At 39.9% G+C, this 14,136-nt stretch overlaps 1 protein-coding gene across 2 annotated transcripts in view; it reads right to left on the minus strand.

Annotated features, from left to right (window-relative positions):
- The window catches only part of KCNMB2 (potassium calcium-activated channel subfamily M regulatory beta subunit 2), a 238,157-nt gene that overhangs the window by 2,632 nt on the left and 221,389 nt on the right, over positions 1-14,136 (minus strand). For both annotated transcript variants that reach the window (XM_045037252.1, XM_003991892.5), the window contains one exon: positions 13,687-13,882. In XM_045037252.1, the coding sequence (XP_044893187.1) occupies positions 13,687-13,882 (196 nt within the window). The remainder of the gene's footprint in view (positions 1-13,686; positions 13,883-14,136) is intronic.

Below are 14,136 nucleotides of genomic sequence, written 5' to 3' on the forward strand. Positions count from 1 at the left end.
AGTTTTTATTATTTATTGCATATACTTTGGAACACATTTTTTCCTCATTTATTTTTTTTTTTTTAAATTTTTTTTTTCAACGTTTATTTATTTTTGGGATAGAGAGAGACAGAGCATGAACGGGGGAGGGGCAGAGAGAGAGGGAGACACAGAATCGGAAACAGGCTCCAGGCTCTGAGCCATCAGCCCAGAGCCTGACGCGGGGCTCGAACTCCCGGACCGCGAGATCGTGACCTGGCTGAAGTCGGATGCTTAACCGACTGCGCCACCCAGGCGCCCCCATTTTTTCCTCATTTAAAAAGCAGTCTTCAAGGAGATGAAATCTCTGTGCCCCTTTTCCCTTGGCCTGTCAATGGGCAGTGACAAAACTGATTTTTTAAAAAGTTAGGAAAAAAGTGATTGAAAGAAATCTATTCAAACCCCCTCCCGCTCTCCCACCCCAGCCACCCTTACAGACAAAACTCACAGGGATCTGCACTAGGCCCTAACTAACTCTTTGTTTTTCTAGACCCCAGGGCATTACATTCTTAGAAAATCGACCCCGACTACAAAACATATTTTTCTCTAGCCTGACCACAACACACATCCCAGATGAGCCCCAGTCAGAGCCCCTTGAGAAACCTGCCCCCGCTTGCTCCACTGGCCAAGAGTTGACCCTGCCCCACACTCTCCCCAGAGCATAGCGGCAACCCTTTCACATCCTTCAAAACCCCTTAAAAGGCCCAGCCTAACAGAAACGTGGGCTGGCCTCTCTCCTCCCTTGAAGAGTAAATAAACCCTTGTCTTGCTTGTTGCTTCACTCTGTGCAATTCTTTGCCACCTGTGTCACTGGCCACCCTAACAGTGATTTAAGTCACTTTCCAGGGAGATGTGTGAGTCCTTAGCTAACTCTTTCCCCTCTTTATCATAATTGCCTTTCAACAGGAAAAAAAGATCCCTGCCTTATTGTTATACACATTATCAAATGATTAATTTAACTGATTTTTCTGAATTGAATTGGTTTGTGACAAGATCACTGCTAATCTATATAATGTTTTGGTGTAAATTAGACAGCTGTGTCCCCTCTTTGGAACACTATTATTTTTCTGCCAAAAAATTGTCCTAATACACTTATTTTATGAAAAAGCCTCACATATTTTACTGCTATTACCAACTTACAAGTTGTGCTTACAAATATTCACTTCTATGACTTTTTACAGTGTGACTGGTATCCCAAAGGTTGTGCAGTGCACAACTCACACAACTGTATGTGGAGACACAAAATGAGGTGGGGTATTGTTGACCTTTAAGGTACATTCTGGAATTCCAGAACAATTTAGACCTGTAGATTTCACAGGAAAAAAAATATAAAAGAAATGGAATGGGTTTCGCTAATGGAGTATGTTTGGATTACTCTTTTTCCCTTATTTTGTTTACAGTGCTGTAATCATTGGATTCTTTGACTATAAACAGCAGGAAGATTCTTACTTAGTTAAGAATGGAGATGGAGTATGCTGGTATTTATCGTAAACCAGGCTTAAAGTAATGTTCTCATAGCAGGGCTGGTTGACACCTTCCCGTGTAATCAGCTAAGAATAAACGTGAGTACACTCATAAATATGAGTACAGCAGAGAGCTGGCACTAGAACAACATTAAGGGTCTGGAAGTAGCTCCAAAAAAGCAGAATTTCTCAGTGAGTTACAAGTTAGTACAAAATTAGCCTATGACTCCATGAAACAAATTTTCTACCAGTTGGATGCCTTTGGGATCAAAAGAGTTTAAGGCAGGATGGAGATACCTACCTTTGTTATTTTTTTTCTTCTTCAAAGCTGCCTCATGTCTTTATAGCTTTAAAAAATGTTTTCTGAAGCAAAGCATTAAAGACATCACAGACAAGCCATTTGTAGTTGAATTTGAACAGAGCCAATTTAGATCATAAATGCATCAGGCTTCTGTATATTTTTGTGCCAAGACAGTTTATAGTAGTAGTTTCAGTGGTTAATGGTACCAAATTATTGAAATGATCTCAGTAAAATTGGCATTCCATTAAAATGGAGTTTTTCTTATGCTCTTGTGAATTGATCTGGCTTAAAAAATTTTTTTTTTGAAGAAACATTTGTCAGTCAAATGACAATAATTCTGTCACTAGGTAAGATTCTTTCAAGTATAATGAGATGTAAAGTATTAAAAAGTTTTTTTAAAATTTATTTTGAGACAGAGAGAGAGAGAACGAGCAGGGGAGGGGCACAGGGAGAGGGAGAGAGAGAATCCCAAGCAGACTCCGTGCTGTCAGCACGGAGCCTGATGCAGGGCTTGATCCCACGAACTATGAGACCATGACCTGAGGCAAAATTAAGAGTTAGATGCTTAGCCGACAGAGCCACCCAGGCGTCCTGATATAAAGTACTTTTGAGACTGTCTAGGAAGGATCTAGTACAGGTTTACTATTCCTTATTAAAGTTTCAAACTATCAGGGTCTCATATACGTTTGGAATGGCCAGATAAGGCATGTTCTGTATAGATTGGACTGACTCTGCCGGTGTCAATCATTCATTTACTTTTATTATTGATGAATCCTTCTTTTGTCAAGACCAATGCGTGCGGTAGCATAATGAGCCCAAGCTGTGTTCAGGAGATCTGGTTACTGTGTTTCTATAGGCAATTTACTTGGCTCCTCAGAATCAACTTCTTTATCTGTACAAAGGGGTTAACAGAGCCTTCCAGGCAGGCTTTGTGTGAAGAGCAAATGATGAATATGCCTAAAGCCTCAATACATTTTCATTTATGTACTTTCTTATTGGAATATCACATTGTCCACATGATCTTCTAAAGTCTTCAACCAAGTGCTGCATACTAAACTACGAAACTTCTAAGGAGGGCAAAATTATTAGTTATGTGGTTTTCACAGGGGAGTGCCGTTCAATGGCTTTTATGTTATGGTCCTTGCTTTTGTGTCCCAGGAGAGTTGATATTATGCTGAATCCTACACTAGGATTCTAGGTTTCTATCTCTATGGCTCAAACTTAGCCATGTGTACATTCCTGAGGCTGGTGTGAATTTGGGGTGAAGGTTTAATGATCTTATGATTTTATCGCATGCTTGGAGGATCATTTTCTGTGTTTGGTTTAAAATACACAGAATGCATTTCAGCAAATGGAAACTTTACTAAGTAATCTATGTTTATTTGGAAAATATAGTGTGGATTGAAAAGATAAAAATCCCAGCATTTTAGATCATTTCTTTTTTTAGTGGGAGGGGTGGGTTAAGAAAGATTTAACTTTTAGACTCTGCATGATATATATGATAAAGGAACATATGAGTTATACTTTTATACACACAACACACTTAAGTACTAGTAAAAATATGGTAATTTTTTTACCATGGCCTTGAGTCATTCTTTCTTTTGTGTTTTAACATATGAATATATAAAACTTTCAAGCCTCTGAGATGCTCATTCAGTGGAAGACATAGTCTCACATACCTGTTCTCAATCCTGAGTTTTGTTAACAAACCTTATTGCTTTCCCAAATCCCTTAAATTCTCTTTGGTATTGAAAACCATCAAGCTGGCTCAGGGGTATGGCCTTTCCTCTCTTAGCTGAAGAAACCTGGGTCCTGACAACTTGTCTTGTGGCCCTTACATGGCAGTGAAGACCCAGCATTGCATATTTTCTACAATTCTTTGAAAAGTGGCTGAAAATTCGCTTTTATTAACCTCACTTCCAGAATCTTTGATATCACTGGAGTTATTTTTATTCTGATGATGGACAGAAGTTTTGAGGAACTATCTGTTGGGCTTTGCTTAGACATGCTTTGCTAAGCATGTATAAAGTAAATAGTGACAGGCCTTCACCCTAAACATAAAAGGTGTGGGGAGAAGTGGGGGGCAGTGGGAAGGGGATGGTTTGGCTGAGTAACCTCACTGGCCAGCCTCTCTTTTTTATATTGGTAGGAAAGGGGCTATCAATTCTCTGTATCGCCTCAAGGGAAGGGTTTGTTCTTCATTTGTTCTTTTATAAAAAGAGAAGAGTTTTATTTCAGAGAGGGGTTAGAAGTTTAATGAAATCCAATCAATGTTGAATGTCTCTAATGTGCCTGATGGCATGCTAGACACAGGCATCAAAAACATAAATAATAGGGGCACCTTGGTGGCTCAGTTAGTTGAGCATCCAACTTTGGCTCAGGTTATGATCTCATGATTCATAAGTTTGAACCCTGCATTGTTCTCTGTGCAGATAGCTCAGAGCCTGGAGCCTAGCCTGCTTCAGATTCTGTGTCTCCCTTTCTCTGCCCTGCCCCCGCCCCCCATCCTTTCCTTCCTGCTTGTTTTCTCTCTCTCTCTCTCAAAAATAAGTAAACATTAAAAAAAAAACATAAATAATACAAGGCAGATCATTAGAAAGAAACAGGAAGAGATTATAAAGCAAGGATGGGGTGATAACAGTGGGACCAGGAATGAAGCTAATGAGGTTTTCAGTAAAGATATATCCTCCATAGGGGGGACCATGAATTTGCTCTCAGAACTTGTTAGTAGCCAGTGCATCCTAAGCCCACCATGGCCATGAGATAAAAACATAAAGATTGCTCATGTGAAACATAGATATTCTTCGTTCTAGAGTCAGATGGAATTGTTTCTCGTGTCCTCAAACAACGAATGTCCTGCATGTGGTGATGAAGCTGGTCCACTGTGTGACATGCCAGGGTTTGTGTTCTGTGCTGGAGAAGAAGAAAGGATCCTCATGTTGAGAGAATATAGAGATCACCTGCTGGAAGCCCTGGGTTACTCCAGTCCACAAGTGTATTTTAAACTTTTGAGTTTTTTGGATATAAGTGATGGACAAAAGAGATGAGAGAGAGAGTCAGTCGGGATGTTGTTTTCTTTCCCTTTTGAGACTTCTTGTTCCTTATCATGGCTTCTAAAAAAAAGTAAATCCCAAAAAATCCCACAAAATCTACTGTCTGCTTGATCTTGGCAAGTGGGACTGTTTGAATTGTTTGGAAGAGGAAAGGAAAACAGCTTTCACACTCTGCTATGCGCTAATGTTCCTTTCAGTATCGAGACACAGGTCCCTCCGGAGAGAAGTGTTCCTTTCCTGTGTTTCCCAGAGCTGCCACGCTGTTACGGCATTTCTGCCTGATTTGAAGTGAGAAGAAGCTAAAAGGACCCAGGAAGTCTACTAACTAAATACAAGCCATCTGAAGTCTTGAGATTAGTCAATACCCAAGATGGCTAAACCACAGAGGCATCCCCCTTCCCAGTTCACAGTGTATCCAGTTAGGATTAGAGTAAGTCAGACACGTCCTCTGACCTTGCCCTTTGACATGATCTTCTTTCTCAGCAGTTGGAAAGGAATAGATTATGTCTCCATGCTTTTCTTCTTGATGCTTAGTTCAGGCTCCTTTTGGGCACATTCTTTCATTTCTGCACAAAGGTGCCCTGGGATGTCCCAGAATTCAGTTTTGGCAAGAAGTGACTAAACTCTGTCAATCATAAAAGCATTTCTGAATCTCTGGTCCATAGGTAGCTTCAGCAAAAGTCTCATAGATATCCTTCAATTTAAAGTGGGGATTTCATACGTCACATTTCCAGGCATGTCTTCTGCCCCCTTTCAGGGTTCACGTCTATCTGTTTAGTATCTATTGGAAACTGGTGATGAATACACAGCCCTGACCTTCCCCATGGATCACAGATAATTCTATTCTGTGTGCGATGGCCTTTTGATTCTAAGCAGCTCTTGGGATATGATGGAATGGCATGGATTCTCACCTGTGCACTAAAATGTATTATCAGAGGATAAATATTTCATAGAATTAGATTTTTCATCCTCTCAAGGGGATGCTCTCTTTACTGTTTTCCTCTTTAACAGTAGGATGAGATGAAGAGACTTCGAGTTTTATTCAGACCTAATTAGCGAATGTGTGACTTTAGGAAAATTATTTCATTTTCTGAGCTCAGTTCCATTACTGAAAAAAGTGGAGATAATAGTGGTACCTAAAATGTGGGGTTGCTGCTGTAATTAAATAAGTGAGTTCAGGGGTGCCTGGGTGGCTCAGTCAGTTAAGCGTCTGACTTTGGCTCAGGTCATGATCTCGTGGTCTGTGAGTTGGAGCCCCGCGTCGGGCTCTGTGCTGACAGCTCAGAGCCTGGAGCCTGTTTCTGATTCTGTGTCTCCCTCTCTCTCTGCCCCTCCCCCATTCATGCTCTGTCTCTCTCTGTCTCAAAAATAAAATAAACGTAAAAAAAAAATAAGTGAGTTCATGTAAAATATTTAATATGATACAGTGCCTGGAACGTTGTAAATTCTTGATAAAATTTGACTGTTATTTTAGGAGTATGGTTTTAGTCAGGATTAAATGAGATGATTTTTGTAAAGTTCTTAGCATAGTGCTGGGGACACTATATATGGCAGACATTTGATAAATATCGGATTCTTTTCTTTCCTGTCTAGATTTTCAACTTCACTCGTGTTTCTTCCCTTTTACCCTTACCCTACCAATATAATGTAGAGGACTTCAGTGCTTCCAAACTTTGCTTAGGATTTTGGGATCTTAGAGCATCTAAATTCAAAGCTACATAAAGTCTTGTTCTGCCACTGTCTGGAGACATTTTTAGTTGTCACAATTGGAGAGGGGAGGATGCTAGACATCTAGGAGGCAGAGACCAGGTATCTTACATTGAACAGGACAGAAGCCACCCTCACAGAACAACAAAGAATTATCCCCTGCGCCCCCACATCCCCAAATATCGATAGTGCTGAGGTTGAGAAATCCCTGTCTAGATACGTATATTCTCTGCATTTTGTAAACCCCAAAGGCTTCAAAATGGGTGACAAAGTGAGGGACAATGGTGAGTTTGGAGTTGCAAATAATTGATTAGTTTATAGAACTTTTTACATCAATAATAGCTGTCTTCCCTATGACAATTGTACATAAAATATAATATAATATGGTACTATCCCACATAACCAAAGAATGGATGTGATAATTGCGATTTATAATAAGAAATAAATATTTGTTCTTTGTTCATGTTTCTGGAACAGAGCTCCTAAAACCCTTGGAATTTCCTAAGTGATAAGAGCTATAAAGGCGTCTTTTGTTAGATTAATAAGGTGACTTTGGGACCACACTTACGGATTGGGGCTGGCTTCCAGGAGAACCACCTATGTGATTAGAGTATTAGAATGTTCAGTCTTACCCCCCTGACCTCCTGGGAGAAGGGCTGGAGAGTGAATCAACTGCCAATGGCTGATGGATTAATTAATCATGCCTAGATAATGAATGCTCCATAAAAACCCAAAGGACAGGGTTAGGAGAGCTTTCGGGTTGGTGAACACATGGCGACTTGGGGAGAATGGCATGCTTGGAGCAGCTCTGTGCCCTTCCCCATACTTTGCCCTATATGTCTCTTGCATCTGGATGTTCTTGAGTTCTATAATTTTAAAACAACCTGGGAATCGAATAAGCAAAATGTGTCTCTGCATCTGTGAGCTACTCCAGCAAATTAATTGAACTTAAGGAAGGGGTTGCTGGAATCTCTGACAACCTGGGCTTGTGACTGGCATCTGAACTCGAGGTGAGGGCAGTCTTTTGGAACAGGCTCTTAATGTAAGGAATCTAATGCTATCTCTGGATAGATAGTGTCAGATTTGAGTTGAATTGTAGGACACTCAGCTGGTTTTGGAGGATTACTTGATGGTGTGGGAAACACCATCTCTTCCCGCCCCAGACACATTGGCATTGAGTTCAGAACCCCTTTAATGGATACGTTTTCTTGCTTTATACCAAATTTCATTTTAAATCCACTCTCAAACTACAGAGTCATGTTTTGAGAATCCCTGGTGGGCAGAATAGGTTTTAAACTTCCAAAGGAGATCAGCATTGAGGAATTTAACAACCATAGTGAATTAATCGTCAGCCACTGTTTGTGATTCCTCTGACGGCCTTGCGGCCTTGAGAGGTAGGGGCCCTTGAGCCCACTTGCAGCAAACAGGAACAGTCAGCCAATTGCTCTACAAGAGCATGCCAGCTTATCAGCTTAAGCAGCTCCAACTGTAATATTGACAAGAGGCTGGGCACTGGGTTTAAAGGCTTAAAAAAAAAAGAATATTGAAAATTTAAAAATAAAATTCTTTTGGATATTTTCTACAAAGATACAGACAGCCTGACTGATATCCTTTTGCCTCCTGTTTTCTCAGATCAAACATGGTCAGTGGTGCCTTATGTATCTCAATAAAACGATGCCCATTTCTTGGCAACTCTGGGGCAGACTGTAAGCTTGTGGGAGGGTAATAGGAAGGAGAGCTCCACATAGAGAATATTTTTATGTTTTCTATAGGAATATCCTGAATACTCCCCATGTTGCATGAAGATTGTGGTTTAATGACCTTCTGATGTGGAGGTAACTGTATTTTCAATATATATACTTGTTGTTTTTTCTAAATGTTTATTAATTTTTGAGAGAGAGACAGAGACAGAGACAGAGTGCGAGCAGGGGAGAGGCAGAAAGAGAGGGAGACATAGAATCTGAAGCAGGCTCCAGGCTCTGAGTTGTTAGCAGAGAGCCCTACGCGGGGTTTGAACTCACAAATTGCGACATCATGACCTGAGTCAAAGTCGGATGCTTAATTGATTGACTTAACTCAGGTGCCCCCCAAATATGCTTCTGATTAAAGGCAGAGGGCAGCTGTCCAGAGTGTGAAGAGCTGTGGGGCCAGAAGGGTGAGCCACCTTTGGTGCCACCTTTCCCTTGGGAGTATGTGCTGATTCTAGAAGGGGACTGAAAGCCTAGAAAGCCGAACAGAATTTTTGACAGCCTTGCAGAGGTAGGGGCAGGAACCATCATTGAAGATCTATCAGGTAGGGGCCCCAATGACCCCCCCCACCCCCATTCACTGTATTGGGACCTTGAAAGGACTGCATTCTAGGAATAATGGCAACCTGAAGTATATCTCCAAAGGGACTTCAATTCACACTTGTATATCTCAGTTTATGAAGTCAGAATGACATGATCACGTATGGCTCATACATTCAGGAACCTGGCAGAAACAAATAGAAATACTATTTGGAAAAGATGACATCATGACATCATCCCAGGCTTCAAATTATTTTTAGAAATAATTTTGCAAATGTGACACCTGATAAGAAATAACCAGATATTACAAGACAAACATGAAAACATACAAGAGAAGAAAAGAAAATAACACATTAGTGTCTCTGGATATTGAAGTCATCAAGATAAACTTTAAAATAACTATAATTTTACTTTTAATGTTGAAGGATTTAAAAGACAAGCATGAGATATTTCATAAAACTAGAAATGATAAAACAGACTCAAATGGATATTCCCCAAATGAAAAATACAATACGAGAAACTAAGAACCCAGTGGGTAGGTTTAACAGTAGGTTTGTCAAAGCTGAGGAATGAATTACAAATTAGAAGATAGGTCAGTATTGGGGATGAAGCACTGAGAGATTAAACAGAGGATAGCTACAAAAGAGAGAGATATGGCCAGTATGAGTGCCAAAAGGAGAAACAGGAGCGAATCAAAGTAGAGAATATTTGATGAAATACTGACTGAGAACTTTCTGAAATTGAGGAAAAACATCAAGGAACAGCAAAAGAAGCCGTGGGAAGCAGTAAGCAGGCTAAATAAAAATAAATGCACTCTCTGCCACTTAAGAGTTAAACTATAGAAAACCAAATAAAATGATCTGTAAAATAAACCAAGATTAGCTTCAAAGAAGCAGCAGTTAGACTGAGAGTTGATTTCTAAATAGTAATAAAGCTTACCAGAAGACAATGGAATGTTTCTGATGTGCAGAAACAAAATAACAGCCAAGTTCAGATTTTAGGCTCAGTGAATGTATCCTTCAAGAATAAAAATGAAATAAAAATATTTTCAAACAAATGAAAGCTGAGATAATTTGTTAGAGCAGATACTGCACTAAGCAAATACTAAAGAGTATTCTTTATGTAGTGTAAAAATGATCCTAGATGGAAAAACAGAGATAAAGGAAGGAATGAATGATAATAAAAATAGAGAATCATGAGGACACATCTAAATGAATATCTACCACCTACAAAAACAATAATAATGTCTGCATGAATTTAAAGTGTATATAGAAGGGGCGCCTGGGTGGCTCAGTCGGTTGAGCGTCTGACTTCGGCTCAGGTCATGATCTCGTGGTCTGTGAGTTCGAGCCCCATGTCGGGCTCTGTGCTGACAGCGCAGAGCCTGGAGCCTGTTTTGGATTCTGTGTCTCCCTCTCTCTCTGCTCCTCCCCCGCTTGTGCTCTCTGTCTCGCTCTCAAAAATAAATAAACATTAAGAAAAAAAAGTATATATAGAATAAAATAATAATATATACCTTGGGAAGATAGTAAGTAGGAGTTAAGATGTTTTAATGTCCTTAGTCAAGATCACAAGTTGTAATCTGTAGGCTAAATCCTAAAAGAATACTAATACAAAAGATAACATCCAAGAAAAAAAGGGGGGAATGAGATTATAAAATAATCCAGTGAGAAAAATGTGGTCTTTTCATAAATTGACTTGGGCAAATGGCTATCCACATGAGAAAGAAAGAGAAACCCAGAAACCAGGCTGGAGGGAAGGTGGGTGGGGGATGGTTCTAAATGGGTGATAGGCATTAAGGAGGGCACTTGTGATGAGTACTTGGTGTTACATGTAAGTGATGAATCACTAAATTCTACTCCTGAAACCAATACTATACTCTATGCTAACCAACTTGAATTTAAATAAAGTCTTGGGAAGCCAGGGGGTGAGGGTGTGGGGGGAGTGGCAGGTGTGGTGGTGGGAGGTGGTGGCTGGAGGGTGGGGGTTTGTGTGGGGTGGGGGCAGTGGAAAGAAACCACTTTCATAAAAATCAATTCCAGGCAGATCGTATTCTAAATGTGAAAGGAGAAATAATGACATTTCTCAAAGATAATTTAGGAGAGTGAGTTCATGAACTCAGGATAGGTAAAGACTCTTAAACAGGACAAAAAAAATACTAGAAAAACAAAACAAACCAAAAAAACCTCCCCAGAACCCAAACACGAAAACAACAACCACCACAACAGCAAAAACAGACTGACAAAAAAATTTGCCTATTCTGAAATTAGAAAGCTCTTTCATTCAAAGACATCATGAAGAAATTGAAAAGGCCACAGGATGAGAGAAGTTATTTACAATGCATGTAACCAACAGAGGTTCATATCTAGTTATAGAGAATTCCTACAATGAATATGAAGAAGAAATAATCTGATAGAAAAATGGACAAGGGACTTCAACAGACATTGTACAAAAGAGAACATCCAAATGGCCAACAAATAAATGAAAAGGAACGTGACAATATTAGTCATCAGAATCCCAAAGAAATATCAGTACATTAGCTAAAGTTAAAATTGCAGATGATAGCGATGTCAGTAAGGATTTGAAACAATAAAAACTCTCATATCTTTAGAGTTGGTGGGAGTGTAGCTGGGCAGGCACTTTGGAAAACCATTTGATATTATCTACTAAACTTTCAGATGTGTGTACCTTCTGATCTAGATATTTCATCCCCAGGTTTATATCTGACAGAAATGTGCATGCTTGTGCACCAAGAGACATATACAAGAATATTCATGGCAGAATTATTTGTAATAGCCCCAAACTGTACAGGACTCAAAATGTCCATCAACAGTAGAATGGATAAATAAAGTGGCATGGTCATACAGTGGGATATGATACCGTAAAGGAAATGAATGAACCTTCACCAAGTGGAATGGCTCTAACAAACCTAAGTATTATGTGAAAGGAGTCAGACACAAAGGGAAATATTCTGTATAATTCCATTTATATCAGGTTTAAAAACCAGGCAAAACTAAAAGATAATGTTTCAGGATATAGGCTTAGGTGCTGACACTACAAAGAAAAATTTTAAAAAGTAATTACCATATTGTCAGGATGGTTGTTATCTTTGGCAAGAGACAGCCTATTATTGAGAGGGTGCGTGAGGGGTATTTTTGTGGTGCAGGAAATGTTTCATTTCTTTACCCTCATGGTGGTCTCTGTGATAAATACTTGAGCTGCACTCTTTGATTTCTTGCATGTTTCTGTATGTTATAATCCACGGTTAAAAACAAGGTAATGGGGCAAATAAACCAAACAATGACCTAGTATCATGCTGACAACAGACAGATACTGGTCCTAAATTTTTAACTGAGACTTTCTATGGTAGGTTCACTCCCTGTTTATAGCCTAAATAATGAATTCACAGGGCTGTAGTGATAAAATGTCAAAATGAGGAAAGGGAAATTTGTCCTACTTTTTGATGCCTCTTCAACTTTGGCCAATTTCCAGTTCCACAGAGATCTGAGAGTTTTATAGGCATTTGCCATTACAGGTCAGTTTTGATTTAAAGATCTGACTTGAGGGAAGATCTTGAAAAACAAACACTTGTGCAAGAGCCAAGCTTTATGTATTTGCAGAACAGGGTTAGGATTGGTATTACTTGTAGCTGCTACAAACGAAAGGAAATCAGAGCAGACGTTTTCAAACGATGGTCTCTGAAATATTCATTATGTTCAGTCCTCAGAGATATCTGCAAGGCTTCTTTCAAGTTATTGTGGCCAAAATGCAAGGTGGATTTTCTTACTTTGTGTCCATATAACACAAACCAGGTCCTATGTTCTAGTGTCTAATTTCCAAACTACTGCATTTTTTTTTTTCAATACATATAACCTGTATCATTTAGGTGCTGATAATTGTGATGGAAATAAAAGTTTTTACAGAAACAGTACGGTTCATGAGGCTTGTATCCTAGTAATGAGAGCCAGTTATCCTACTGGAGAGTGACATCAGGTGGTCTTGGCATATCTAAATTGCTACCATAAATCCTATACTCAATATATTTAACTTGACATTGATAATAGCAGGTTGGTCCTGCTGACACGTTACTCATCATCTCAGACCTTAGAAATGCAAGTGTTCTGTACAGCTTTCACACAATACACTTTTGTTGTCCATCTGCCTTGTGGAGTTGAATATATCGGCCCTAGAAAATTCAGCCTCTCTGAACTTAGTGCATATGAGGAGAGAAACACAGACACACACACCGTGACCATGGATTGAAGGTCTCCCCTGTGCCAAGCACCATGGTCTGCTCCACACTTTACATACACAGCTCTGATTCTCCAAATGACTTTGCAAGATGGCCATTGTTATGTTTCTCCTTTTAGAGAAAAGGAAGCTGAAGCTCCAAGGGATTAAGTTATGTCCCTGTGGCAAGCAAAAGGCAGTTTTACCCTAGTGCTCTCAGGTATATGACGAATACCTCTTTTTTGTTTTTTTTTGTTTTTGTTTTTGTTTTTGTTTTGGCTTGTACCACTTGGACTAAGCTGCATGTTTGCTTTGAACGACCTAGTCTATTTGTGTAGAAATGATAGAATGTTTACTCTCCTAGGTGAAAGTAAAGGGTAAATCCACACTACCACAAAATGGGGAAATGATCTGTCCACAACATGCACAGAAAATAAATGTCTCCCAGGCAAGAGTCAAATAGTTCTGTGAATGGATGAGGCAGGGCCCGCTTTCCAGTGGTATTTTCCTTTGAAATGCCGGCATGGGAGGACTTCAGAGGGCAGAGTGCAGGAGCTCTGTGGGGGTGACCGAAATGCAGTGTGTGTGTGTGTGTGTGTGTGTGTGTGTGTGCGCCAAGCTCCTACCTTCTGATTGATTTTCATGGTCTCTTCGGTGTGGTAGAGAAGGAGCTTTTCACCAGAAGAAGTCAGGTTAACGTACACCTGGAGGCAGGGGTACTGAGAGAGTTTCCAGCAGTCTGGACCACAGCTGAAGGAGCAGTTAAATGTTTCTGTGATGGACGCATTCACCAAGGTGCATTGAGACTCCTCAGTCCACACGCTACAGAGAGAGGGGAGAATAAACACAGGCCCAGACACTAAGGGCAGGGAAGGCATAATCAGAGGGGATCATCTGTTAGCTCCTTAACCTGAAGAATCCAAATCTATCGTACAATCTATTTGTTAGAGCTTATGCCTTTGAATTGAGCAGCTTTAGGCAAAGTACAATATAAAGATGGATGAACTGCCTGGCACCTGAAAACTTCCAGTGACTTCTATCAGATGTACTATAATATCCAATGCTTGATTTAAGTT

This window comes from Felis catus, chromosome C2 (assembly GCF_018350175.1).
Source record: "Felis catus isolate Fca126 chromosome C2, F.catus_Fca126_mat1.0, whole genome shotgun sequence".
Lineage (NCBI taxonomy): Eukaryota > Metazoa > Chordata > Mammalia > Carnivora > Felidae > Felis > Felis catus.